General features: G+C 58.4%; 2 protein-coding genes across 7 annotated transcripts in view; one reads left to right on the plus strand and one right to left on the minus strand.

The window, feature by feature from the left end:
* Positions 1–19,504, plus strand: part of ESPN (espin) — a 45,373-nt gene extending 25,869 nt beyond the window's left edge. Inside the window, exons 8-14 of one of the 5 annotated variants that reach the window (XM_019498426.2) lie at positions 1,131–1,292; positions 1,821–2,013; positions 9,915–10,060; positions 10,766–11,041; positions 18,265–18,344; positions 18,438–18,449; positions 18,627–19,504. In XM_019498426.2, coding sequence (XP_019353971.2) covers positions 1,131–1,292; positions 1,821–2,013; positions 9,915–10,060; positions 10,766–11,041; positions 18,265–18,344; positions 18,438–18,449; positions 18,627–18,774 — 1,017 coding nt within the window. In that variant the 3' untranslated portion in view covers positions 18,775–19,504. Of the gene's footprint in view, positions 1–1,130; positions 1,293–1,820; positions 2,014–8,796; positions 8,928–9,914; positions 10,061–10,765; positions 11,042–13,291; positions 16,207–18,264; positions 18,345–18,437; positions 18,450–18,626 lie in introns of those variants that run through there. The other 4 variants (XM_059716317.1, XM_059716316.1, XM_059716318.1 and 1 more) reach the window with 4 other exon arrangements.
* Positions 19,505–20,412: 908 nt separating this feature from the next.
* On the minus strand, positions 20,413–27,196 carry TNFRSF25 (TNF receptor superfamily member 25). Of its 2 annotated transcripts, none has more exons than XM_019498425.2 (9): positions 24,956–27,196; positions 24,374–24,505; positions 24,065–24,217; positions 23,731–23,812; positions 23,304–23,368; positions 22,943–23,050; positions 22,784–22,818; positions 22,326–22,482; positions 20,413–22,232 (listed from the first exon to the last, which is right to left on the minus strand). In XM_019498425.2, the coding sequence occupies exons 1-9, from the start codon at positions 24,966–24,968 to the stop codon at positions 21,943–21,945; spliced, it is 1,035 nt and encodes a 344-aa protein (XP_019353970.1). In that variant the 5' UTR covers positions 24,969–27,196; the 3' UTR covers positions 20,413–21,942. The 2 variants fall into 2 exon arrangements, with proteins under 2 accessions (XP_019353970.1, XP_019353969.1); XM_019498424.2 differs by having other exon boundaries at positions 22,784–22,821.

Consider the following 27,196-nt stretch of genomic DNA (forward strand, 5'->3'; position numbering starts at 1 on the left):
TGCCAGCCATGGAATTCCCTCCCTGTGCACAGCTTACTGCACGCTTCCCCATAGAGCCCTGGGGTTTGAGGGCAGGGTTCGCTTCCTATGGGCAAGGACTGGGCCACAGAGAGAGGAGGGCACGACCAGCTCACACAGGAGTCTGTGTGGTGCAGAGCTGGGACCCCAGTCTGCCAGATCACAGGTGAACACTGCACCTTGCAGGTCACATTGGAGCCAGCAGACCTCCCAGCAATGCAAACTGGACTTTCAGGGCTGGAGACCAGTTCCCAACTGCAGGTGTTTGCTGTACCTCCCACTGCCACGTGAGCAGTGAGCAGGAGCCTGCCCAGGGTGAGGGGAGGAGCAGTCATGCCCTGTGGGGCTCCCGTGCCCCTTGCAGCTGTCTCCTTGCTCCAGGCTCAGCAGGGCCTATGTGAGCAGCCCTTAGGCCACACATGAAAGGAGGGATGGCACCTGTCACTCGCTTTCTCACACCTGGCTCAGCACCTCTGAGGACTCCCCTGGCCTGTGGCACAGATGAGTGAGGCTCACCAGGGCCCCCGCACCACACCTGCCACATCCCACTCAGGCTGTTGGCTGTGCGATGTGCAAAACCAGCGATACACACACCCAGGTGATAGACCACTGCTACTGCTCCTGCCTGCAGGCTGGGCTGTTTAGCAACAGGACTGTTTACAGCCATGTTTGTGGGCATGTGAGATCCTTGTCAGGATGATTCAGGGTGCCATACATATTACTACTGTTAAGCATGCAAACAGCTACACATGATTCACTAGATAAACCCAGCAGTTTCCAATAGGAATCCATAGTGTCAGAACCTTCCTGCCCTGTTGTGGTCTTTCTGAGCTCTCTCCAAGAGATGACTTGCTCTATTATTTTTCTGTAATCAAGAAATGAATGAAAAGCTGAGAGCTGAGATTTTCTGAGGGGACACTTGAGGCTAATGCAGGAGAGGCTTGATTTAAAAAAGGTTGAGAACCCCTGGTCTGGCTGTCCAGTGTGTAGATGGGGCAGGAACCATCTCCCTTGCCCCCATGTATTTGCAGGGCCTGGCACCATGGAGCCCTGAGCTCAGCCTGGGCCTGTAACGCTCTGCCTTAACCAGCCCTGGCTTCTGCTGTTTACAGCTGACCTCCCGAGACAACAGCCCCGAAGGCCTGAGGCGAGTCGACTCCAGCAGGAGGTCAAGGAACTTCAGCAAGCAGCCCAGCACAGGAGACTACTACAAGCACCTGGGCAGCAGTGCGGGGGAGCCCCCCAGCACCCAGGCCATGGCGCACAGTGAAGAGGTCAGCACCAGTCCCAGCCCCAGCCCCTCAGACATGCAGACCCCAGATGTCCCCAGGCCTGGACAGTGCCTGCTGGGTCTGCAGTGAAGAGTGGGGAGCAGAGGGGATGCCAGCCATAGCTCATGGCTCAGCCTGCAAGTGAGCCTGAAGTGCAAGTGAGTCTGGAGAGGGGGCTAGGACATGGACTCCCACCATGGGGGCCTGTCTAGCCCCAGCCTCGACTAGCAGCAAGTGTTCAGCTGCTTGGGTAAGTGGGTGGGCAGGTCTCAGCCTCATCCCGCTGCTCAGCCGAAGTCAGATGCTTGGTGGGGAGTGGGCTGAGTGTGCCCCGCAGCTCCGTCTCCAGCAGTGCACAGCCCCTTGCACTGACAGCAAAGCAAAGCCAAGCCACAAGACAGCCTGCAGACACTCTGAGCCCTGGCCATGAGAGGCCTCCTCAGCCCCAGCAAGGGGTATCCCCACTAGAGAGCTTTCACGCCTCCCTGGAGCGCTGGCCCTACCTCACTGCCTTATTTTCATCTCTTTAAGGCCTCTCTGCTCTCCAACAACAACATGCACAATGGGAGCTCGGTGGAGAACAAGTCTGTGGGGGAGCTGCCTACCCCACCCCCACCCCCGCCACTCCCCGAGAGCGTCTGCCCCCCACCCCCACCCCCGCCGCTGCCAACGGAGACTCAGGTGCCTGCTGCCAGCCAGCGCCGTGCGTCCTCCTCCACGGGAAGTAAGTTGTGAGCTCTGGGACTCTGTTACATGCAGGGTGCCCAGGTGAGGGAGCAGGGCATTGCTAAGGGGTCTGGTAGAGCAAGCAGCCAGAACACACTCCGCAAGGCCTTACTAAGGGACACAGACCACCTGTGGGGTGGTCAGCTTGTCACAACCTTGTCCTCAGCCCAAAGCACTGCCAGACTGCAGGGATGGTTCTTGACCCACAGGATAGTCCCCACTTTGTCGCAAAAGCTGCAGCTGCAGCCCAGAACAGCACTTAGCAGGCAGGAGGGCAGGGAGCCAGGGACATCCAGGGACTGCCTGCTCTAATGAGGTGTTCCCAGGCAGCACCTGCATAGAGACCAAGCAGCTCTCCAGATGGCAGCCAGGAGCCAACAGGCTGAGGAGGAGGAAGAGGCGGGGCAGGGACTCTGTGGTTAGAGCCCTGGGCATTTGCCATGTACTCACACTGTTCCCTGACCTTTGCCTCCCTCGCGTGCAAGCCGGGCCAGGGAGTGTGCAGAGCTCAGCAAAGGAGTGTGGGTGAACCCAAGTCAATCAACAGGGCCACCCCTCCCCTCCTTAGAGCCAGGTGCTGTTTGCCTGAGCCAAGCTCCCCCAGGCTACCCTTGGCTCCATAGCAGCCCCCTCCATGCCACCAGTGCGGAGCTCCCTCTGCAGCACAACCCAGAGCTTGCCCCCTTCCCCACTCCCCAGAACATCTGAGGTCTCTGCTCAGTCTTCTTGAGCAGGGCAAGAATGGAGCAGTGGAGTGCAGTGCAGACAACAACCCTTCTCCCCACCAGGCCCTGCTGGGCAGCTCAGTAGTTCTGACATCCTGTGCAACACAGCATGGTGTGTGTGCCCTTCTGCACCACCATTGCCAATGTGCTTGAATTCCATGTGCCCCTGGGCAGGGACATGTGCCACACCAGCCACAGCAGTAATCCTGTGGGCCAGGTGAGCACTCACAGGCACCAGAGGAGCCAAAACTGGCCTAGTGAGGCTGCAGCAGAAGCTTGGACCTGGTCCCCTGTCCTGTAGCAGGAAGGGTAGATTTGCACCTGACAGACTAACCAAGGTAGATATCTATGTCTCCATGATCCCTGTGTGTAGGGCATCACATAGTGCCCCTGCAGGGATCAGCTCTTCAGGACCACATGGAGGACTGTTCTCACAGCCCAGCAAGGCCAGGCAGTCAGAGCCTACTGGACTGAAGCAGCCCCCAGGAAGGCAGTGCCCCTGTCTAGCCCCTCTTAGGGGAACCACTGCCCTCCTTGTGCCCTTCACTGCTCACAGCAGCCACAGGTAAAGTGCACCCTCTCTCTGGCATCTCTGTGAAGCCTGCTTCTTCATTGGCAGGCTGCTGGGCTGCAAAGTCTGGCCCTGTCTCAAGCATTCTTGGGTGTCTGGTCTGGGCTTGGCCTTGGCAGCCTGGACAAGGGCAGAGACCCAGGGAGAAGGGATGGCAGGTCCCCAAGGCTTTCAATGGCACTGTCCTGCGGGGGCCCCTATCCCAACCTAGCCAGTGCCCCTGCTCCTGGGCCTGGCAGGGCAGTGCCCATCCCTCCCCTTCCATTGAGAGCACCATAGGAAGTGAGTGCAGTGAAGTAGAGCTTCTGCAAGGAGCATTCCCCAAGCTCCCCAGACTCTGCAGAGCTCCACCAGTGCAGAGGCAGCCCTGCCACCTTCCCATGCTCGACTTATGCTGTCAAGCTTTGCCAGCCCCAAGCAGCCCATTTTTTTCAAACTGCTTGGGAAAACAGCCCAAGGGTCTGCAGCTGGCCCAGCCCTGGCCCTGCACTCAGCACCAGCACCTAGATCCCTTCCTTGGGCTAGAGGAATAGGTTAATTCTTCCCTTGCCAGTGAAGGTAGAAGACACACCTTTAGAGAGCCCCAGCACATGTCTTTCCCAAAGCCTCAGCTCCCCATATTGCATCTTCCTCAGCCTTTCTACACTAGGGGGACAGGGGGTTGTAATGTTACAACCCCGTGTGTGCGGTGATCTTGTGCAGAAAGCTGGTCTGCCATGTGCCTGAGCTGTTTTGGGCAAACCTAGATCAAGAACCCTCCTTCACTCAGCCCAGGCAGGGGGTACAGCAGGGCTCTTGGGGCCTGGCACCATCCCACACTGTGGAAAGTCTCTCTCCCTTTGTGCTAAGCTGACTGCCTTGCTCAGAGGCAGGGCTGGGGCTGGGCTCACCCGCCTTGTCCAGGGCCAGGCTTTTGGAAGAGAAGGTACCTGGGGCGCTGCCGTGTGCAGCAGGCCGAGTGTTTGTGCCCATAGTTCACAGATCAGGGCATGAGGCACTCACACCTGGGGCTGGGCTGGGCTTGGCTGGGCAGGGAAAGGCAATTACCATGGAAGCTGCCCCCTGGCCCCTCCCTCAAGGTTTCAGGCTCGTGGGCCTTGATCACATGGGCTACAGCAGTACAGACACAGTGTGGGGCTGAGCCCAACCCCCCAGGTCTCTGCTCTCAATGCAACACTGGGGTGGAGGCCAGCAGCCCCTGCTCACCCATGCCTAGGTGAAGGCAGGTTTAGCAGACGCCATGGCTGGGTGGTGAGCCCTGCCACACAGCGCTGGGTCTAGGGTGCATCTCCCCATGGCTGGTGCCCAGAACACCCTCTCCTCTGCACTCACTGTCCATTTTGTTTCTCATCTGTTTTCTCACCTTCGCTCCATCCCTCCTGGACTTCTCTGTCATTCTCTTCACGGCCTCGCTCTGCGGGATGTCACTCATGCCTTCTCATACCCACTTGCTCTCGCTGCCGGCTCCATCTCTCCTGTCTTATGTTCTGGTGACTGCATGCCTCTGTGCCTAACCACACTGTGCTGCTTCTCTGCTCTCTCTGCCTCCTAGAAGGAAAATCTCTGAGACAAATGAAGAGTAAGTACTGTGGCTGGCTTGTGGGCAGAGGGGCCATGCCCTGCTCAGCCCTTTCTGATCTGCATGGTTTAATAGTGCTCAGTCCATTCCCATCTTGCAAACCTCTCCCTGTCTGCCACAGGCACTGTAACTGGGGCAGGAAACACTTTAAGGATGGGGAAACCTGGAGGTGAGTCCCTGGGGCATTTAGGAACTGAAGGTGGTCTTACCAGCTGTCAGAAGGGAGGTCCCCAGAGCCCAGCTAACTTTCCCCACACCCAGCAACTGCCCACAGGGTGAAGCATGGCAAGGAGATGAGGCTGCACAGCCTGCAGTTTGCAGCCCCTACCCGTGCTCAGCATCCAGTGGTCAGGCCCAGGGCACAGCTCTTTGACTTCAAGTACAGGGCCTAACCTGTACAGGGAGCTCTGGTAGGAGTGTGTCCGGGCTACTAGTGAAGGTGCCATCCTCCCACTGAACCAGGCAGTTGGCATGCAGCAAGTGTGCTGCAAGTGCCTCCTGCTGGCAAGGACCCAGTCCCCTTTCCACAGCCTAACAGCTGGCAGCCACTGAAGGCATGCTGGAGTGGATGATGCAGAGCAGGACAGCCTTTCCCTTGCTGCCTGCCCTCCTCTCTTTTGGCTTCCTATTCCAGTGTCCTCTGAATGCAGGGGCAACACAGAGGATGGGGGTCATGCACAGGGACTTGAGCCAAAGTGCCCCAGATTCAAGGGTAAGCTAGAGAGACTTGGAGGCTTCCGGCTGGTGGGCTTTGCTGCCCTGCAGCAACAGAGACCCCCTCCAAGCACCTGTTGGTGCCAGGGGAACAACAGTGCCTCCGCCCCTCTGTTCTCTTATCAAATATTGATGACAGCAGTGCACAACCTGTGGTGGCGGGGCGAACAGGCCCCAGCCATTCCCACATATGCATTATTTAGCCCAGTGGGAGGCTTCTCTGGGGGGTGGGGCTGGGGAGTTGCTGCTGTGTGGTGCCAGCTTTAGGCTGGTTTCTGTTGCCAGGAGTGCCAGAGTGGGGCTCAGCAGCTGTGTGCACCCTGCATGTGCTGCAGAGCAATTTCTTGGGTGGTGCCATGGGGGCTGAGAGAAACTTGCCATGCGTGCCCCCATTGCCAGTATGTGGCAGGAAGTGGCCCCTGCTGGTGACTGTGCCCCAGGCCTCTTGGGTGGTGAAGTTCATGCCTCCTTTGGTGGGGCAGAATTGGGCCCCTGTGCAGCCTGGTGTTGGGGCGGAGGGATACTGCAGAGACCTGAGCCAAGTCTCTGGAGACCTGGTCCTTCAGGTGTCTCCCTGCACCTGGTTTGTGGAGAGCAGAGGCGGGAGCCTGAGGAACTCAGTGCCACTTTGGGGGGCCGGCAATGCTAAACTGAACCACAAGAGCCATCTAAAAGTACCAAGGGTTAAAGGAAACAAAAGCCTCCTGAGCAAGAAGGAAAGGAAGCAAGAAACCTCATGAGCTCCTGAGCAGAGCCAGCTTGGCAGAGCTCACAAGCAATAGTGCCACGTGGCCTGTTTTGTCTACAAGAGTGACACATCAGCAGCAACCTGCTAGCCCTCGTGCACAAGCTAACCAGACCCTGGTGGGCATCAGGCCCCTCTTACATAGAGGGAAACTGAGGCAAGGGCACAGAGCTGTTGCCCCAAATGCAGACTCACTGTCCCAGCTCCAGTGGGAAGCTGGAGGACAGAACACTGGCTATTGCCACAGGACTGAGTGTGCCACGTGCTGTTGCCCCCAAGTCAGCCCAGCCAGTCAGAATGCCGCAGCCATATGGCCGAGCTATTAGAAAGGCCCTGCCTCACAGAAGGGTAGTGTGTCTTGGGGGTGCAGATCCAGCCCTTTTATGTGAGAGTCCTGGTATGATGGCTGATTGGAGGCTGCCCCCCACCCCCGTTCCCCCAGCTTCTCTGTACTGAGAGCATGGACAGCAAGGCCAATACAAGCCAAGGAGGCTGTCTCAAAGAGGCCTGCTTGCCAGCTGTGCCTTGCCATGGTATGATTGAGGTTAGAGTGTTCCTGAGAATGCTCCACACCGTTACCTGCACCTGCTGGCCAAGAAGGGCCCCATGGGCCCCTTGCTCTTACTGCTTAGCAGGAGTATGCCATTGAGCTGCCAAGGCCATGCACCTGCAAACTGCACCCCCAGTAATGATAGCTGTGCTCCAGGGAAGCCAGCGTAGTCCTGCCCTGGGGTGGACCCCAGCTCAGTGTGACCAGCACAACTGGCAGTCTGGGACCAGATTGGTGGGGCTGGAGTGATCCCCTCTCAGCTCTGACCCTGGACTGAAAGGCTCAAACATTCAGGGGATTTGGATTCCAGTGTGAAGGGGCTGAGCTAAGCCCACTAAGCAGGCACCTGGCAGCAGTTACAGCGGCGGGGTTGGGGCAGGTTAGAGACAAAGGCCACCATTGTGCTTCTGTCACCCAATAAAGAGTCCATAATGCCCACTGAGCACAGCACCCACCTGCAGGGAGGGGCTCTCCAGGCACTCCACTCTCCCCTAAGGCAGCTCACAGGGAGGCAGTGGCCAAGCTCCTACTGACCTCTGGGACAGTGAGATGAGAGCAAATGGAGTCCTTGGGAGAACCGCCCTCCACCTCGTGGGTCCTGCAGCAGAGGTGCAATCCATGCCTGGCTGGCACCATTGGCACCATGGGAGCAGAGTCAAGCTCACATCCCTGGAAGTGTGCTCCAGTCCCTTTCCCTGGGATTCGTCAGTGACCCTGGGCCACAGGGCAGTGCACCCGCAATCCCAGAATTGCCAGTGTCATTGCTATGGTGCCTGCAGCCCCTCTTGCCACCTGCTTGCTGGTTTGCATTGATGAGGGTGACTGTGACCACTCTTGTCAGGACATTGCTCCCGCTGCAAACTGCATGGCTCCAGGATGCGCTACCCTTGGCCTACACAGTAGCGCCTTTGTGTGTGCTCATACATCCGGCATTAGCAAGACGTGAATCCTGTCGGGGCCTTGGCCACCAACAGCTCATTACTGCTGGCAGTTTGGCAGCTGTGCCTGGCTGATTAACACCAAGGCCAGGGGGATTTGGGGTCTCAGCTGATGCTTAATGACCTTTCCTTGTCCCAAGTGGGTCATTCGTCCCAACAGCCCTTTGTCCAGCAGCCCAATCCCCAGCAGAAGGGGAGAGCACTTCAAACCCACTTTCTGCATCAGCAGGGGAAGCACTTGGCCTCCCTGCAATCAAATGGGATGGTAGGACGTCCTGGCCACTCACTCCCATGGCCCAGCCTGTGTGCTGGGTGAAGGAGATAGCACGCTCGCGTGGGGCTGCAGACAGGCAGAAGGTCTGGGGCTGCACAGCCCCCACCGCAGCAGATCGAGCACAGCAGGGCAAGTATGGGAACCAGGGTGGCAGCAATTGCACTCAGCTCCTGCTGGGCAGTGGCGCATCCCCACGTGGTTGAGACCTGCTCTAACCAACCTGTAGGTCCCACTTCATAACAGTGGCTTGTAGCCAAGCTAACTGGAATGCTGGCTGCGTTTGGGCATGCTCCCCTCCTGCCTTAACACCCCAGATCCCATCTGTATTGGGGAACTGGTGGCATGCAGCATGGGGCTGCCCTCTCTCCAGCACAGGGGTCAGCGGGCTAAAGGACCAGGAAGGCCAGGGAGTTGGGCTTACCTGGCTGCCCTTGCTCTGATCCCACTGCCCATCTGCTTATCCCTGCTTAATCTCACATGTGGCTTCCTCGGACAGGAGTGGTGAATCCCCACATTGGCAGCAAAGGAGCAGGGCACTGAGCACTGCGGGCAGAGCAGGAGGCAGCAGGCACAGAGATGTGCTTGCTCTGACCTTGCCGGAAGGCAGCACCCTGGAACAGGAGCTACACTGGCTGGGCTGGCTTCCCACGTGACTGCGCTCTGCTTTACTCCCAGCCATGGTTGCTTGAGGTTTAATTTGGACTGGGAGTGAACAGGGAGGCTTGGCCTCAGCAGCGTTGAGTAGAGGAGAGGTGCCTAGTGAGTCCATCCTTCACTGGCCAGGGCAGCTGATCTGGGAGCAGTCTGTGTGTGCTGGTGAGATAAACTGGGACTGGGGGGGGTCTCTACAAGCTCTGCAGTGAGCTGTGGCCCACTGGAGTACTGGCACCTTCTTCCTCTCTGCATTTCTATTTCTAGGTGTAGGCAAGGCTTGTTGGGGCATGAGCAGGGTTTTTGTGATACTGGGTCTGGTACCTGGCAGCTCAGGCCCTTGCAGCAGCTCCAGGCAGCTTGCTTCAGCTGTGAGTGTGGGAAGGTCAGTCTGGGCCTGCTGTGGGGCCCCCACCTGGGCTGGCGCTTACACTGTGTGGGATGGGGGATTGGAAGTTTGCTTCTTGTCTCATGAGGAACATGGCCACATCCCTGGAGGCAGAAGCAGGAACATTGCTTCTGTTGTGGTTGCTTCTGTTGGTGGTGACAGGATGAAAGACCAGCTACTTACATGGGCAAGGTTCCATGAGGGACACTGGGCTCCAAGGGGTTCTGCAGAGCCTGGGCAACAGATGCCTGGAAAGACCTTGCACAAGCCAGGGGCAGGGGAAGGGCCAGAAAAGCCTGCCTGGGCTGGTGCAAGTTGGATTGCTGGGGTGGGATTGTCTCACAAGGCCTGAGACAGCTTCACTGATCCCTCCTGCTGTGCTAAACTCCACATGGGACAGTGCTGTGGGATTGCACAGTTGGTGTGGAGAATGGCAGCCAGGACTCTGGCTTGCCTGGGCCACCTGCTGCTCCCAAAGGGGGACTTGGTGGGTTAGTTGTGACCAGTAAAGTCCCACATAGTGGGGACCCCTGCAACCAAAGCACAGCCTCACTCCCTGCCTATAGCTGCAGGAGATATTGGTAGCATCATGAGGGCCAGGGAGTGGGAGCTGCTGATGGGGCCTCTTGCCCAGTCACTGCAGTCCATTTTGCTCCAAGCTGCAGCACCAGGCCCAGCTGTGGGCTGGAGTGGGGGGCCTGGGGTACAGTCCCTCTAGGGTCATTTTCTGTGTCTTCTCACCTGCAACCATCTCCCACCTGCAGGTACCAAGTCGTTCAACATGATGTCCCCCACTGGTGACAACTCTGAGCTCCTGGCTGAGATCAAGGCAGGGAAGAGCCTCAAACCAACCCCACAGAGCAAAGGCTTCACCACAGTCTTCTCAGGCAGTGGCCAAGTGGGGGCCAATGTATGTCACGCTCACCAGTGTCTTTGTTGCTTTGAGGGGGACAGTTGGGCTTGGGGGGATTAGCTCTTAATTATGGATGGCAAATTGAATTGGCTGGCATTGTCACAGCAAGCTGGAATCCATTTTGCACTGTAAGCAGTAGCTAGCAGCCAGGGAGGGAGCTGTGAGGCTGGGAATTGGGGTGGGTTGGGGAGGCATTTCTCCCCTCAGGCAGCCATAGGTCTCACGTGCCCCTGTGGCATACGGAGCTCTGGAGGTTTGCATTTCTAGATCAATGGGGAAAAGCTGGCTCTGCCAGGGTCTGAATGTTCCCAGGGCAAGTGTAGGTACCAGCAGGACTCCTGCTGCTGCCAACACAAGCATGTCAGTAAGGGGAAACAGCCCAACGGAGGCTGCGGGGACCAGCCCACTGTCACCTGACCTCACTATCCTGCCCAGGCTCAGGCACTGCCCTGAGTGGGGAGCGGGGATAGGGATGGTGCCAGGGCAAGCATCTGTGCTCCAGCATCCTCAGAGATAGCCCTGGACACTGCTTCCAAAGCCCCATGGGGCTCCTGAGCCCCGCATGCCATGCATGGATTAGAGAGCTCAGCCAGAGATGACGGGTGTCCCCTGTGTGGGCTGGCGTGCAGGGTGACCCTGTACTGCCCCCCACATGGAGGCACCTGCCCTTTGTAAAGCTCCCTGTCTTTTCTTCCCTTTCAGATGGAGATGCCAGCCTCCTCCCCATCTCCTGCTCAGACGCCAACCCCGCCAGCCACCCCAGATACCACTGTCGGCTCCGCAACCACTGGATCCCCTGAGCCAGTTGTCAATGGCACCATGGCACTCCCTGCCTCAGTTCAGAGCAACCAGGTGGATGTAGAGGCCCTGATCCCAACACATGATGAGCAGGGCCGGCCCATCCCCGAGTGGAAGCGGCAGGTGATGGTGCGCAAGCTGCAGATGAAGATTCAGGAGGAGGAGGAGCAGAAGCGGAAGGTATGAGGGTGGGTGCCATGCATGCCTGCCTGTGTGCCCTGCCTGTTCCACGTGGGGTGGTGGGCCTGTGACCGTGTTCCTCCTGTGCATGCAAAACACCCTGGCAAATACTGGAAACACCCTCAGGCTGGATCTGGCAGGTGGGGGCAGCAGAAACCCTTCAGGTAGCCAGCAGGACCCGATGGGGTCAGGGGCCAGGCCACATTATCCCTCCCCGCTGGGCGAGTGCACTGTGGGAGATTCCATTTTCCTGCACAGCATCTTCAGGCTCCAGGGCTGGGCCACTGTGCCCTGGCTCACAGGCTTGTCTCAGGGGTTATAGCAACATGCAGGGAAAAGGACTGACTCAAATGAAAAGGGAGATTCAGGAGAAAGGCTCCAGCCTCTCCACCAACCCTGGCCTGATGCTGAGGGAGAGCAAAGCCCAGGATGACTCACTCAGTCCTGCACACACCCCAGCTTCCCCACCTGGTGGCCAGGGCTTAATGCTTCATGCTTTCAGGGACATGTCTGACCTCCTGGCTCTGTCAATACTCTGGCTCTGCACTGCCTTCAAGTAAGGCTGGGGGCAGGAGCTGTAATACTTCTACCTAGGGCTCTTGGGAGAGGGTCTGAAGGTGGGAATGGATGGACTCCTTGGGACTAGAGCCAGGAAGTGGGGTTTTTTCCAGCCTGGAGCCCCTCCTTGGACTGCAAGCAGGCCATAGACTCTAGGACACTGGCCCTCCCTGCTGAGCTCCCAGCACAGCTGCCACTTAAGCCCAGGTGGCTCCAGCAGGCACATGCCCAGCATGACTGCTGCTTGCCCAGCAGGTGCAGAGCAGCCCTGGCCATACTAATGAGGTCCCTGTCTGGTGTATGGACACCATACTTACAGATTAAACCTGTTTGCAACAAACCTCAGTGCCTTCCTAGCAGAAAGTGTAGCCCCAGTGATGGAGGTGTTTGCAGTGAAGCCTGAGCATGCAAACCACCCAACAGAGCCAGAGCCAGAGCCAGAGCCAGAGCCTGGCTGAGCTGCTCGACTGGAGACCATGCCACATGCAGCAGCTGAGGCTGCCCTGGAGCAGGGCATACACTGACAGGTGGGTCCCTCTGGGACAGCAGGGAACAGCCTTCTCCAAGCTGCCCACAGGCTAGGCCAGGGAAGCACCAGAAACCAGACTGAAGGGAAGGACAGTGCAGGCTAGTGGACTCTCCAGGGCACAGCAGAGGCAGGAAGGCCCTGGCTGCTGGCAGCCCTGTAGAGACATGCTGCTTCTGGCCTCCGCCTGTTGACACAGCTGATTTGCTGGAGCCAGATGCAGAGTATGGTGGGTAAATAGTGTTTGTAGAGTGCTGGCTTGGGCAGGGCTCCCAGCGTAGCGATAGAAAGGCCAGATAGGGGGAGGCACTGCACACACAGTTTTATTAGAGCCAAGGCAGACACACAGGATGTTTCACAGCATCATCTCCTGTGTCCTCATTAACCTGGGGGTGCTCATGGACCAGGAAACAAGCACCAGCACAGGCCTGAGACCCAGCTGGGCTCTGAGGTCATGCAGGGGTGCCGGTTCCACCTTACCATGAGGTTGGTTGGGGTGTTTTATGTGTGCGGTGGAGTTTTGCATGCCCTGCATGGTTCTACGTTCTTTGCATTGCTCTGGTCAGCTGCGAAATGCATTTAAACTGCAGTATTCCAGGCAGGCAGCAGGGAGTGGGGTGGCACTCTGCACCCAAGGGGACCAGCTCCCCCATGGGCTGCAGGGCAAATGTGGCTGCAGAGACAACAGCATAGCCAATGTTAGGCTTGGGAGCATAGCTGTCAGGATCTACTCCAATATCCCAACCTAGGGGCAGCTGAGAAACACAAGTCCCAGATTTCATGCCAAGATGATACTGCAGGTTTAAATGCCTTACATGGTCATTCAGTGGTGTAATGAGTGAACGGTTCCTGGAAATACCCCTGGCCGTCTCCTCCGGGCAGGGACTTGGGACAGCACCTCCTTAACAAAGTTCTCTCTCCTGCCGTGTGCGCGAGATGCAGACAGCGAGGTCTCTCCACCAGCTCCACTGACTCACTCCATTCGCTCTGTGCCTGCCGCCTTTGCCTCTGCTCTCCCGCCCTCCTTGCGGTCAGCGTTCCAGCCTGGCCATTGCCATTACACCACTAAGGACATGTAAAGTCGCGCACGTGTGCAGAGACAGGACAGTATGGAGCTAGCTCCTGAGGGAGACATTTTTCCCTCTGTTTTTTCCCCCCTGCCTTAGCTGGAGACCGGGAATTACTATCCGCAGGAGTGCTGGAGATACTCCCATGCCCATAATGGGATTCTGGGACCCTTTGGGCAGCTCATGACGGAGGAGGACATCCTGCGTATTGAACGGCAGATTGAGAATCTCCAGGTGATGCACAAGGTTCAGAAGGTGGAGAGCGAGCTGGAACAGCTGGAGCACGAGCTGCAGCAGCTGCTGCCTGTCTCAGCTGCCCTGGTGAAGGAGCACTTCACAGTGAACCCCAAGCGCATGCAGGGCCGTGCCGATGACCTCCCGGCCTGGTGTAGCAAGATCTCAACCCTGCTGAAGAGCATGGCCATCCTGCTGGCGACACTTGGGGGCAAGGAGGTCCAGCTGGGTGACCTTTTGACTCCTGACCTGCCAGAGCCAGCACCCTGTGCTGCCAGCGTCCCACCCGAGGGGGCACCAACAAACATTGGGCGGTCGCAGTCCTTCAGCTCAACCAGGGAGGAGGTAGAGAGGGAGATCCTGCAGTGCGGCGTGTCAGTCAAGAACCTTAAGGCCAACTACGAGCTGTACACACAGTCCCTGGCACCCGACGACATGTGCAGCAGTGGCAGCAGGGTGTACAAAAGGAAACGGTCCCTACCCGTGGGCACTGTGCCTTATGGCTACAACCGCGAACCCATTCTGGAGGAAGACTATGTTACCAGCAGTGACCCCTTTGCCACTGTGAGTGAGGAGGTGGCCACCAATGGCACAGAGCCAGCCCTGGGACTGGCCTATGCTGAGGCAGAGCCCCCACTCTCCCAAGAGGTGGAGACACAAAAGGTGGCAACAGATCCCTTTGCAGAGGCTTTGTTTAGTCCTGACCACCTGACACGGAGCCTGCCAGTGCAGACAGAGCTGAGCTGCGTGCAGGACTACATTGACATGCGCAAGGAGCGTATTGTCTACCTCTTTCTGGAGCACTGGAGGAAGTGGACCTTCACTGAATCAGTACGGCAGGCCCGCCCCATACGGCAGGCAGCAGGGAAGCCACCCAGCGAGGATGACCGGCTCCTGTACTTCATGAAACAGCGACAGGTGGTGGGGAACCTGCTCTCACAGTGGCGGGACATCATCAGCCAGGTGCCCACACGGCAGATCCGGCGCCTGAGCCGCACCAACATGCTGTACTGGCCAGAGCACTTCCTGCCGCACGTAGGGGGTGCGCCCGTGCATTATGACAGCCTCTCGCTGGACCTCTTCATGCTGGGCTACTTCCAGCTCCTCGAGATGAACCTGACACGGGAGGAGCGCAAGTTCCGGCACCTGCTTTGCTATGAGATGTTCGACCGGCTGGGCAGTCACAACTGGGAGCTCATCCGCAGCTTCCACAAGGCTGTGCTCGAGGAGGTAGAGGCTGGCCGGCGCGACTGGCTTGATGGCTTTGAGGACCTCAAACAGGAGTTCTTTGGGGATAGCCTGGGACTCAGGGGCACAGCTACTGCCCTGTCACAGTCACCAGCTGCAGCTCCGCCAGCCCCACCAGCCCCACCACCCCATCAGGAATCTGCTAGGGTCCTGGCCAGTGACACCCCACAGCCAGCCCCAATCCCTATGGACCCAGGCCGAGCCCCACTACCCAAAACCCGGAAGAACTCCGTCCAACTGGTGTCTGAGCTGGGGGAGTTTAGCAGCGATGACATCTGTCGTTACATAGACCGTAGCTTCTCATTCTGGAAAGATAAGGAGGCAGAGATGTTTGACATCTGAATGCTCTTGCGGGCCCCTATGCATGCTGCAGGAGGCGCGCTCACCCCCAGCCCCAGCAACTAGTGGGCCCCAAGCACTGGCCATAGCCACTCCTCCACCACAGCCCCTGTGGAAGGGACATGCCGCCCATCAGCATGGAGGGCAGCACTGTTGGAGAAGCAGGGGACAACCCTGTATATAGGCAAGAGGGTCTGGGCTCTGTCAACTCTCTGAGATGACCTCTGCAGGCGGTGCAGAGAAACCATGACATGTGTCATGTCTGGGGTAAGAGCTGTAGAACAGAGACCTGCGAGGGCTCCAGTCCCCAGTTGCACCTCACTGGGAAGGTGTTGGCCATGCAGACAGGGGGCTCTGAGCAGAAGCAAGTCAGCACAGTACCAGAGGGACTCCTGTCCTCGTCTTCGTCATGCAGGAGCCTCAGACACAGCAACTCCACTAAAGGCTGCAACCATTTTGCCTGGGCGAGAACTGCAGCCACCATCCCAGAGTCCTTGTGAGGCTGGAATCACACTGTTCCTCTGTCTAGACAACAGCCCCTCAAGGCACTGATGGGCACAGCTGTCTGAGGATTGTTGAGCATGCACCAGGCTCCAGGGGCATTCAGATATCAGCCTGCCTTCTCCTTTCCTGCACAAGCTGCGGAAGGCCGTGATCCCCTATGACCATGGGAATCCCATTGTGTTTCCAGCATGCTCCATCTTGCAGATGCCACTGGGCTTCTGCTGCTGGGGAGGAGGTGCTGTGGAACCACGCAGCACAGCAAGCATCTCCCAGCCATCCTCAGCCAGTGCAAAAGCACATCATAACCACGGCCTCATTAACCCAGTTTCCAGACCCAGCACCGGCTTGATTTTACTACTTGGTCTCCAGGCACTGGGTTCTGGTTCCAGCAGGCTACTCCAGACCTTCTCTTCCAGCCCTGTGGAAAATTCCCTTTTGCATTGTGTACTTCCCCACCACAGACCTGCTTGAACCTTTAACGATTGCAAAGTGTGTTGCGTGCTCTACCCGTACCTGTAGCAGAGACACAAGTCTGGCTCCTTGTACATAGGTTTGGGAGTGAGGTGTGCTGTGCAGCAGGCTGTGTGTGCATGTGTCTTGCAGCTTCTGTAAGGATTAGTGCTACTGTTAAATAATAAAGCGCTCTGCTCTGGGAAGGGAGCACATGTCTTTTGCTTTGGAGGGATGGGTCAGGGGGTTCAGTTTTACAGACACCATACTGGGGGGCACAGGGTGCAGTCACTGGGTTGTCTGTGGCTGCTGGGCAGGGGCAGGGGGCACTGCATACCCAAGCAAAAGGACAAGTCACTTTGTGATCAGCAGGACCTGATGCTGTAGCTACAGCAGCAAAGGGAAAACTGGTCAAGACCTGCTGCCAAGCCAGCACTTAGGTGCAGGGTCAGCATGCTGCCTGCCACAGTGCACAGTCCCAACCACACAGCCTGGTTACTGCAGCAAGAAAACAGTAATCTAGAGATGAGAGGGAGGGAGTCACTGCTATATACAGAGTCTCCCTGCAGGCATCTCCCAGCCCTGGCAGTCCTGAGCATTCAAAGGGGCATGGGCTCCCTAAGGGCCAGTGCCCTTGTGCTGTCCTGCAAGACCCCGGTGTTGTGCTGAAAGCCTGACCTGTCCTTGCTAATGGGCAGCTGCAATGGCAGTCCTGAGGACAGTTCTCTCTGCCAGCATGGATCAGTTGGGGCTTCCTTTCCAGCCCAGCAGCCTTGAGCATTGGGGGGGGGGGGGGGGCATACATTGTGCAAAGAGCTTGGGAGACAGCAAGGGCAATGCTGTGACAGAGCAAGCCCCAGCAGAAACACGGGCCCACTCCTATTCCCTGCTGCCTTTATGGGGATGTGCTTGGGTCTTGCCCAGCCTAGCAGTTTTTTGAATCCCTGGGAACATGTAGGGGGGGAGGGGGGAGGCATTCTCATGACATTTCCCACACCAGAGAGGACACAGGCAAGGTGGTCAGGCCATGATGGGCTGCAGGGGTTGGACAGTCTCTTGGGGACCATTGCATCCTGTGGGAGCAGCACCCCCCTCAATTAGTAATTAACCAGAGTAGAGGGCAAGATACCAGCAGCTGTGCATGGCCCCAGTCCCTGGTAAGGGACAGAGGACCCTGGCAACAGGTGCTGCTTTAGGCAACCACTCTTTCCCTGGCAGCTGTGCTAGTGGTTACACTCTATGCAGGATGCAGCTCCCACACAGGACACTGCCCCAGGGCTTGTCCAGCACAGCCCTGAAGGCCAGGATCACTGCTGGTGCCTACCTTGCTGATTTGCTGCCTGAGAGCTGGCAGACAGTGTCAAAGCTCAGCACATCCATGCACCGTGAGTGGCCCTGGTACCACCTGGACACAGCCTGAGGAGATCAGATGGGGAGCACTGGCCGCAGCTTGTAGCAGCACAAGAGCTGTCAAGCCCCATGCCTGGTGTCCCTTCAGTGTCTGGGCTAGAGGCTAGCTCATGGCCTGATGCCCCTGCCAAGGTCAATGGGGTACATGCTGCTGCTGAGCCTGGGATGCCATGGCAGCTGGAGGACCCCATGGCAGTGCCAGTGAGGCAGGCGGTGAAGTCCTGCTCCCATGTCTGGTGCTGAAACATCACCTGTTGCACTGGCTCCAGCAGGACTTGATTGCCAGCCTGTGGCACGTGTTGCAGGACAGGTACCTGTTCCTCCACTTTGCATCACCTGCACAAGTAGCTTTCCAGCTCCTGGAGGCAAATTCACTGCCTCTGCTGAGCCCTGCTCCCATTTGCTTGGCCTCCATGCTTCCTGGAATTGCAGCTCTGGCCTCTGGCATCTCTGCTCTATGCAAGCCTTTCCAAACCAGAGAGGCCCTCCTCCAGCCCAGACAAGGTGGTGAGGGTGTTCCTGCTGGGTTACTGAGACCTCACTGGCTGGGGCCATCTAGGTACACCCTGAGCCACACACCCTCTGGGTTCTCTGCACCTGGACCATGGCAGCTCTTTTCTGAAACACTCTCTGTTTCTCTTGTGTGGTTGAAGCTGGACCTTCCTCCTTCCTGGGGAAAATGAACTGTTCTGCATCTCCCAGTGGCTGTCCTCTACACTTTTCCTTCCCCTGCAGCCTGCACTTCTTGTCCCCCTTCCCAGTGGGCTGTCCAGGGGCTGTCTCTAGGGTTGGGATAGCTCAGAGGAGCATTCTCCCCAGTACAACTTCCCTTTGCTGCCGCACCCCTACCCCCAGGGTCCTCCTTAATGCCTTGTGTTGTGTTGCAGGAGCAGGAGGAGGAAGCACGCTTGGCCATGATGCCAGCCTGGAGGAGAGACATCCTGCGGAAGAAGCTGGAGGAGGAGAGGTGAGCGGTCCCCCTTACCCCCACAGTCTGTACGGGCCTGACCCACTGTCCCATGACTCAGAGCTAATGGTTTTCTTCTCCTTGCTTTCACAGAGAGCAGAAACGGTGAGTGCTTCTTCCCACTCCCTCGCTGCAGATGTGGAGCCACACCCTGGCCTATGCTGGTGGCCATGGGAGGCTGGCATCTGAGGCTTTGCAGGCTTGATCCCCTGTCTGTGAAGGGGTTGGCGCAGGTGTCTGGGTACTGTAACCAACACAGCCCTCTGCTTTGTTCCCAAATAGAAAAGAGCAAGAAAAGCTGAAGCGGGAAGAGGAGGAGAAGGAGAAGGAGCAGTCAGAAAAGCTAAGGACTCTGGGGTACGATGAGACAAAGCTGGCCCCCTGGCAGAGGCAGATTATCCTGAAGAAAGGGGACATAGCAAAGCATTAGTTGCCCCATGTTCCTGCCTCCCTTGCGTGAATGTAAGCCCTTTCTTCCTTTGCTCTCCCATGGCACGAGCTGTTCAGTAGGAGGGGGAAAGCCACTCGCCATGGCCATCCATGTTTGCAGGCCCTGCTAGCAGGTGGCTCTACCCTCCATGCTGGCATGGTGCTGGACTGTGGGGCCCCACCAGCATGCCGCAGACAGAGACGCTCGTGGAGGGAGAGGGCCAGGTTCCCTTCATCCCCTCACTGAACTGTCCCCTACCATGCTGCACCACGCTGCTGGCTCCCCTGCCCCAGTCACCTGTTCACTGTGAGCCCCAACTTCTCCTGTGGTAGGTGGCAACCCTAGCGGTTTCCCCAAGCACACTGCTTGTGGGCTCAGGGATGCAGTGCACCTGGGCTCTGCTGCAGCAGCGCCTTTCCCAGTGCTGTCCCATTGCCCTCAGCCTCTGCCCCGCACTTCAGATGTACATCTGTATTTCACGATACAGGGTCTTCTCCAGGGCAGCCTGTGGTGGATGACTTGTCCACGGGCCAGCCAGGGGGTGAGATGTTTCTTCAGCTGCCATATCATGTTGAGCCCTGCTCCCATCCAGGGGGAGGGAAGGGAGGGAAGCGGGGGGTCATGTTGTTTTCTATATGTTTTTGTCATGTGTTCGCTCTAGCGAGGGACTCTCCAGCTTGTTTCTGACTTAGCTCTTCTGCAGTTTCGCCGATTAAAACTGTAAAGCCCTGCCCAGTGTCTCCTTCCAGGTTTGCCTTTTCCCATGACCAGCCTGGGGAGGCCCACCCCACACACCCAGTTACAGCAGCCCTAGGCATCCATGATGGCTGTCCCAGCTTTTCCCAACCAGCCTTCTCAGGCAGCAGGGCTCTGTACTCCTTAGCAATACCAGGGGCTGGCTGGCTCTGTCATACCCACACCATCCAGACTGGGGCCTGAGCTGCATCCAGGCTGGTCTGCCCAGTGGTGCCTCCACTCAGTCACACCTTCAGGGCAGAATCTTGGTAAGCCACAGGCAAGAGGAACCTGCATGGCTGGGAATCACCCCCACCTGCTGCAGGGTCCCCTGGGTGGGCCTAGAAGCACTCTAGGTGCTTCTGGGACATCCAGGCTCTGCTGGCTGAGCTTGGCAGGCTAGTGAGGCTGTGCTTGATATATCCCATGGGACAGGGGTACTCACTCACTGGCCTGAGCCTCAGTACCAGCACTGTACAGCCAGTGGCTGCTCCCATGCCCCTGCTGCAGGCAGCTGACACTGTACTAGGACTTCACCCCACTGCACACACCCAGGTGCATGCCCCCTTACCATTCTGCTTTAGTCCAGCAGCACCTAAGAGCAGTGCCCAGCTGCATGTCTGCTGGCTATGAGCTGGTCCCCAGGGTGGGCAGCATGGGCTGGGCAGCATCGGCTTGCACAGCAGTGCTCATCACACAGCAGCACAACACTTCCCCCGCCCCCAGAAAAGAGCTACTCCCAGTAGGCAGACCAGGGCCTGGGCAACCCCACACAGCACAGGGTGGGGCTGGGACTGCCCTGCCCAAGTTCACTGAGTGCAGTGAAGGGAGGAGATGGGTTCAGTGAGGGCCATTACACAGCAAGACCAGGAGTTAACCATTAACAAAATTAGCTGCAGTTGCTCACCTCAGTCCAGACCATTTTATTGCATGTGATCCAATGTTCCAGCATGTTAGATCAGGGGGTTCTGGGGAGGTTTGGAGACAGGGGAGGTACAGCAGGGAAGCAGCTAAGGGGAAGATCCACCTTAGGCTGGGGGTGAGGAATTGTCCGACCCTAAGCCAGGTGCTGGCATGGCCACAGGACCCATTCCAAGTACCTGCTGCTGGGCCTCACTGGCCCTGTTCCTCTTTCAGCTGCTTCTACCCTTTCTCACTGTCTGACCTTGCACTGATGTGCCTCCCTCATGCGTGTGGTGTACCCCTCTGCCATAGGCAGCTCCACAGCAAGGCCACCCCCACCAGCCCCGAGTCCCAGGGTGCTGTCATGTGCCCCAACACTCCCATAAGAGATGCAGCACCCACAAATGGATACCACAGGAGCTGGGCATCCCCTTTTATCTTCCAGACAGACCAACCAAGAAATACCCCCTGCCCAATCATCTTGCATGCTTTCCTTGATCACCCCCCACCCCTCACAGAGATGCCAGCCCTGGAATTTCCCTCCCCCATCCCACCTGCCCTGCAGGACTAAGCCCTGGGTTCCACGGATGTAACCCAGCTCTGATCATTCAGCAACACAAAGCATATAAATAAAGCCAACAGCTGTCCCATCCCCTGGCTGAGGCAGGGAACCCCCAGCAGAGAACTGCAGTCCAGTCCCATCATACTGATGGCTGAGAACACACCAGCCCTGCCCTGCTACTGCTGGGCAGAGCCAACACAAGTAACTGACATAAAATGTCTACAGAGGATAAGTAACAATACTTACTGGTACACAGCACCCACTTGCCCACCCACCCACAGCCTGAGCGCCACTCCCTGAGCAATATGGGAGAGCCACAGGTCTATCCCACTCCCCAGCAACCTCCTGAGTGGCCTGTGGCAGACGGAGCTCTCATCAAACACCCCCATGATTGGGAAACTCACCCTGCCTATGCTTCATCACTATCAGCGGGGCACATTTGCCTCCGTCAGTGAGGCACTAGATGGGAGTACCTGGGGCAAAGCCCCTGTGCTGAACCAGGCCCTGTGCAGCTAGCTGAGCATGCCCAAGGGTTCACTGGCATAGCTTAGGGCTAATGAGGCAGGCCGAAGTGCCAAGGTAGCTGACACAGGTGTGTGTGAGCCCTGAGGCCCCCAGGGAGCATTGTGTCCAGGGGGCAAATGAGCAGGGTCTGTGCTCCTGTGGTCCTAGTGTTTATAGAGTTGGAGCTGAAGTCTCTAGGAAGGCCAGGGCAGGGAGCAGGCTATGCTGTGCTTCCCTGCATGCCTCTTGCCCTTGCAGTGTTGAGGGGCTGCCACAGGCTTGGCTGTGCCATGAGCCTTTTTCACAACACAGTGCAGAGCACGAGCACCTGCTGCAAGTGGAAGCCAGGGCCTCCTGATCCAGCTAATGCCAGGGATGCAGCAAGTCCTTTCTATCAATGTGCTCCCCAAGCCCCCACCTCCAGGCTGGCTCTGTCACTTAAGGGTGATGGGCTGGGCACTGGCTCACGAGAAGCACTGAAGCCGATGCCGGAGCTCCTCAGCACAGCCAGACAGCTCCATGCGCTCCAGGGCATGGATGACAGCATTAAGCGTGGCATGCCGCTGCTGGCACCAGCGCTTCAGCATCTCATACTGCTGGTCCCGGACATGGGTGAACTCCATCTCCACCACTTCAATCTCAGCATCCCGCAGCTCCAGCACACGCATGAACTCCTTCCAGCGCCGGACAGGTACCGCATCAATGATGTCATACAGCTGGCTGCCCGGCTGCAGCACGCTGCCACGTGGGGGGCCTGAGGGACAGCAGGTGGGGTCAGCGCGCAAACTGTCCATCAGGCAGCAGGGAGAAGTGTGAGCCATGCAGGGGATGTGAAGGCACTGCTTACTTGGTGCATCCTGGTGGGGCTCCTTGGAGGACAAGCTGCAGGAGGCAGTAGCGGCCCAGGCAGCACCATTCATCTGCAGTGACTCTGTTAGGTTCAGCTGGAGCAGGTTCTGGGACTCCAGGCTTGGGGCTGTGGCATCAGGCAAACACGGCTCAGCCTGGAGGGAGCAGAGCAGCCTGTCTGAAGAAAGCTGTGACCCCAAAGAGGCCAGCCCTGACACTGAGAAACACCTGGGGCTGAGAGCCACTACTAGCCAGGGGACAGGAGGAACAGCAGAGCTTCCTCACTGGCCAGGAGGCCAGGGGCTGGGAGGCAAGGCCAGAGCCAAGGAGCCCTATGAGACCTATGGGGCAGGGCATGGCAGGGGTGTGCAGCAGGGAACCTTCTGGTTGGCCTTGGGTGGCCACACACCCACACCATACACGGGCCAGAGGCCCCAGGCTCCCATGGACTCTCACCTTCTGCAGCATCAAGTCTCGAATTGCAACCTCATCTGCTGGGGAAAGAAGCAGAAGTCAGTGGATGAACAACCCTGCCCTGCCCCTGGGCATGGCCACCTGGCCAGCTCCAGAGCTCAGTCCCAAAGGGAGGCTGCTGGCTCAGCATGGGAGGGTTACCAGTGCTCAAGGTGTCCTGGCTAAGCTGCCTCCTCTTGTGGTAGGCGACAAGAGCTCCCAGGAGGAGGGGCCCAATGAGGCACAGCAGGAGGTACTCCAGGCCGGTTCCTGCAATAAGCCATGGGAGAGGGTGTCCAGAGAGCCCAGTTGCCTACTTTGTGCCCCAGACCATGGGACTGTCCCTGTGCTGGGCCAGTCCTCATGCACCTGGCTGCAGATGGAGGCAGGAGCTGTTCTGCCCAGGCTTCCTGCAACGATACTGCTGGACTCATACCCCATGGCACCTTAGGGCATGTTTGGGGCCCATGAGCTCCAATGAGGCCTGGCACCTCCCTACCCCTGGTCTCCATACCCCACATACCTGCAGGCAGGTTGGGGCTGCCACATGTCTTCTCACAGCTGTCACCACACCACTCGAGGCCCTTGCTGGAAAGGAAATGGTGAAGGCAAGCATTGTGGGCAGCTCCCCACTTGGCCTGAGGGCATGCCTGCTCCATGGCATGGCCTGCACAGGGAGAGAGTACACTAACCCACAGGGACCCTCTCACCAGTGTACGCACACACACAGATGCATAGGCATGCAAACAGCTGCCCCATGCCTGCTCAGACACAGGGTGCCACCAAGGCCAGCCCAGCCCCTGCCTCCGTGAAGGGGATGAATGCATCACAGGAGGCTGAAGTACTCTCAGCCCCTGGAACAGTGTCCTGCTGGCTGGTGCATGAGGCAGGGAGTGGAGCAAGATACCTAGGTATTCGGGCAGGAAGCAGGACAAGAGCCTGGGATTTACCTGGCACAGGGTTGGCACTCGCTGCCTTCTAGGAAGAAGCCAGGCTTGCAGTCCCCACACTGTGTGTCTTCCCTGGATGAACCTGAAAGCAATGGCATCTGTTACCACCTGCAAGCTGAGCCAGGCCAGGCCCATGGCAGAAGGAGCATTTTGTCACACAGCAGGGCTGTGGCAACACACTTGCCACATGCCAGGAGCAGCTGCTGCTGCAGCTGCTTCTGATGCAGTGCTGCTGGGTTCACTGCAGGCAGTGATACTCCAACAGCACAGCCAGGAGGGCAGCAGGGAAGGGCAGGAGGTAGTGTGGGGGCTCAGGGGCAGCTAAGGTACTCACAGTTGCGGCGAGTGGATCTGCCCCGGCACTGGCGACACTGTGTGCAGGTGAAGTCCTTACAGGAAGGCTGGTTGCACCGTTGGAAGTAGCCTGGCCGACAGCCACACTCCACATTGCTGGTGGCAGTGCAGTTCTTCAGCACAACTTCGGAAACTGAATGCAGGCAGGCTTAGTGCACAGGGCAGGGAGGGGGCCGTGCCCGGCAAGCAGGGTAGCACATGTCCCCACATGCCACCACCCACCAGCACAGGGGCCTGGCCTGGCTGCTGTCCCAGCCTGGCTAGTGCCTTTGCTCAGGCAGCCTCCTACCTTGGGCATCGCACTCAGAGCAGGCGAGGCACTCAAGCATGGTGTTGCAGGCAGAGAGGAAGGTGCCAGTGGGGCAGTGCCTGCAGGTGGGCTCCTCACCAGCGTAGGCACAGGGGGACTCCATGAATGTCCCTATGCAAACAGCAGCAGCTGGCAATGTGCTACTGGACCCCACCTGGTTCACAGGCAGGGTCCAGCAGGCAAGCCCAGAGCCTGGCCAGGCCTGTTCAGGGAGCAGGGGTTCCCCAGCTAAGAACTTCAGAGCCCAGCACTGCTCTGCCTCCATTGGGCTGGATCCAGCCTCTGCTCCCACCTCCACCCCTCTTTATGTGCAGGGGAGGCCAATTGCAGTGGTTAAAGCCCAGGCCTGGGTGTCTGGATGCCTGGGTTCCTTCTCAGCTGCCCATGGGCAAACCCCTTGCATGCTATCCCTGAGTTCCCTGCTGCCCGACAGGATGATTCTGCAGCCCAGCCCCATCATGGCTGCAGCCCTCATGCCCCTCAGGTAGCTGGCACAAAGCAAGGTGCTGCAGCCCTCCCAGACCCCTCAGGTCTTCACCCCCTGTGAGTAGAAAGCCTCACCTGGTGGGCACATTTTGCAGCAGTGCTGGGTGCCTTGAAGCTGCAACTGACCATCCGGGCAAGAGAGCTTAGAAGCCTGCTCCAGCGAGCTCCTCTCCCTCCTCAACTTGTCACGGTGCTCATAAGCATGAGGCCACCTGGGACCTGGGTGCTCAGACCTGCTGCCTGTCACCGCAAGGAGCGCAGTCAGACAAATCTGGGAGCAGAGAGAAGGGGTCAGGGCAGGAGCAGAGAGGGGCAGTCCCAGCGCCAGGGACCCAGCTGCCCACCAGGTGGCACTGCTGCTGTGATGAGGGGAGAGGAGGACAGGTATAAATGGGGGGGTGGGACTGTTGTGAGCTGGGGGGGCAGTCAGGGGGGAGGTTCTCTGAAGCCCTAACAGGTCATGTTATCAGACCAGAATGACTGCAACACCAGGTTCCCTGGCCCAGGCCTGGCCCACTGCATAGCTCTCTCTACCCTGCCTCGCCCTGCCCAACCTGTGCCTGTTCCCCTGGGCCTGGGGCACACAGGGCACAGGGCTGGGCATCCTTCATAGGCTGGCCTGGGCACACAGCCCTGCACTGGGAATGCCCCCACAGCATATTTCCTCACGCATGCCAGCAGCGCTCCCCACCCACCACAGCATGTGAGCAGAGGGACCTGGCTTGCCTGATGCTACAGGGAAGTGCTGTTGGGGACATGTGACCGCAGTCAGGGCCACTCCCCCGCTTGCTGGTAATGGGGAGGCTGGTGGTGAGGGCCAAGGAGCCTGCTGCATGCACAGAGTCAGCACAGCAGTTCCTGGAAGTGGCACTGCTACTCGCCACCTTCCCAAGAACTGCGGGCTGCTCGGAAAAAAGGAAGCCATGATTCTGCCCTGCAGCACGTGGGGCTTATGCTCTGCTGGGCATGGAGCAGGGCTGGGCACCCTCCACTGCAGGTGCCCCCAACCAGCTATTCAGTGCTACTCCACCCTGCCACTGCCCCACTGGTGTCACAGCCTGGCTGTACTGCAGGCAGCTGGGGCAATGGAGGTGACCCCAGAACAGCAGGGTGAGACCCCGAGCCTGTCAACACATCCTCGTGGCAGTTCCAACCTCACAGCCTTGCTGCCAAGTCAGACCCAAGCACCTCCAGCCCCAGGCACCTCAGCAGGCAGTCCCTAGCCCCTGGCCCCCCTGTGCATCCTGCCCTGCCCATCTGGGCATTCCCAGACCCTACAGCACCCTGCCCAGATTGGGCAATGAGCAGGGCACCAAACTCAGGGAGCTTACTCCCCTTGGGTGGCTAAAGGGGCAACAGCTAAGGGTAGCAGCTGAAAGACCTCAGTGCCCACCAGCCAGCTCAGCTCCAAGCCCCACAGCCAGACCAGGGTGCACTCTGTGTGAAGCAGATAGGACCATCCATGCCAGGGCTCTGGGCTCCTCACTACCAGCTGCACAGGACAAGCCTCAGTGACTGAGACACCCAACCCTCTGCCAACACCTTCTACCAGCCCTGCTCCTCAACCCCCAGGCTACCCCCATGGCCCATGGCCCCTGCCCCCATATCAGCATGTGCAGGGGGAGGGCTGGCTGGGGCAACAGGCAGGTGCATGTGTGTAGCAGGCCAGGCCATGAAGGGTTAACACAGCGTAATACTTGTTCCCCGCTCTTTTATCTCTGTGCTTGGTGTCTGGGCTTGGAGGCGGCGATTTCCTCCTGAGGAGGAAGCCATGCCCAGAACACAAGCTCCTCGATGGTATCGCGCTGGTGACGCATGCCCCAAGTAGGTCATGGCAGCTCAGCCACTTGCGGGGGCTTCTGGAGCCAACACCCTCAGCTGGGCCATGTGGTAGGAGTGGAGGGGGACAACAGTGGGGTCTCAGACAGTGGGGCTGGTCCCTGCTCAACCCCTTGGCCTGAGGCCCTGTGGCCCAGCTGTGCTTGGCACTGTACATTCCCATCTATGTCACCGCTTCCCCAAGGGTGCAACAGAGCTGGCCTTTCATGTCTCAGGAGGAGGGAACTGGTCCCACACTTAGCTTAGTGGAGCACAGGGCCTGCCTGGGCAATGCCACCACCCTGTCGTCCCTTCCACCCCCAGTCCTGACCTGCCCCTCATGGCAGCGCTGGGGGCCAGGGCCTGGGCCTTGCCAGCATAGCAGCAGGGATGCTCTCTGGCACAGTGGCCCTGGCCTTCCCTGGGGAAGGTGGGTGAGCTTACAAGGGGCATATGCCGGCACTCCAGGGTCCTGGGCTGGTGCTGGGGGGGGGGGGG

Source organism: Alligator mississippiensis, chromosome 13 (genome assembly GCF_030867095.1).
Source record: "Alligator mississippiensis isolate rAllMis1 chromosome 13, rAllMis1, whole genome shotgun sequence".
Classification (NCBI taxonomy): domain Eukaryota; kingdom Metazoa; phylum Chordata; order Crocodylia; family Alligatoridae; genus Alligator; species Alligator mississippiensis.

Excerpts from the sequence above, each read along its gene's own strand:
- TNFRSF25 (XM_019498424.2), bottom strand. Across the intron at positions 22,483-22,783 it reads GAGACTTGATGCTGCAGAAG|GCTGAGCCGTGTTTGCCTGA; the intron begins GTGAGAGTCCAT and ends TGCTCCCTCCAG. Across the intron at positions 22,233-22,325 it reads GCCCCACCAGGATGCACCAA|GCCCCCCACGTGGCAGCGTG; the intron begins GTAAGCAGTGCC and ends GCTGTCCCTCAG.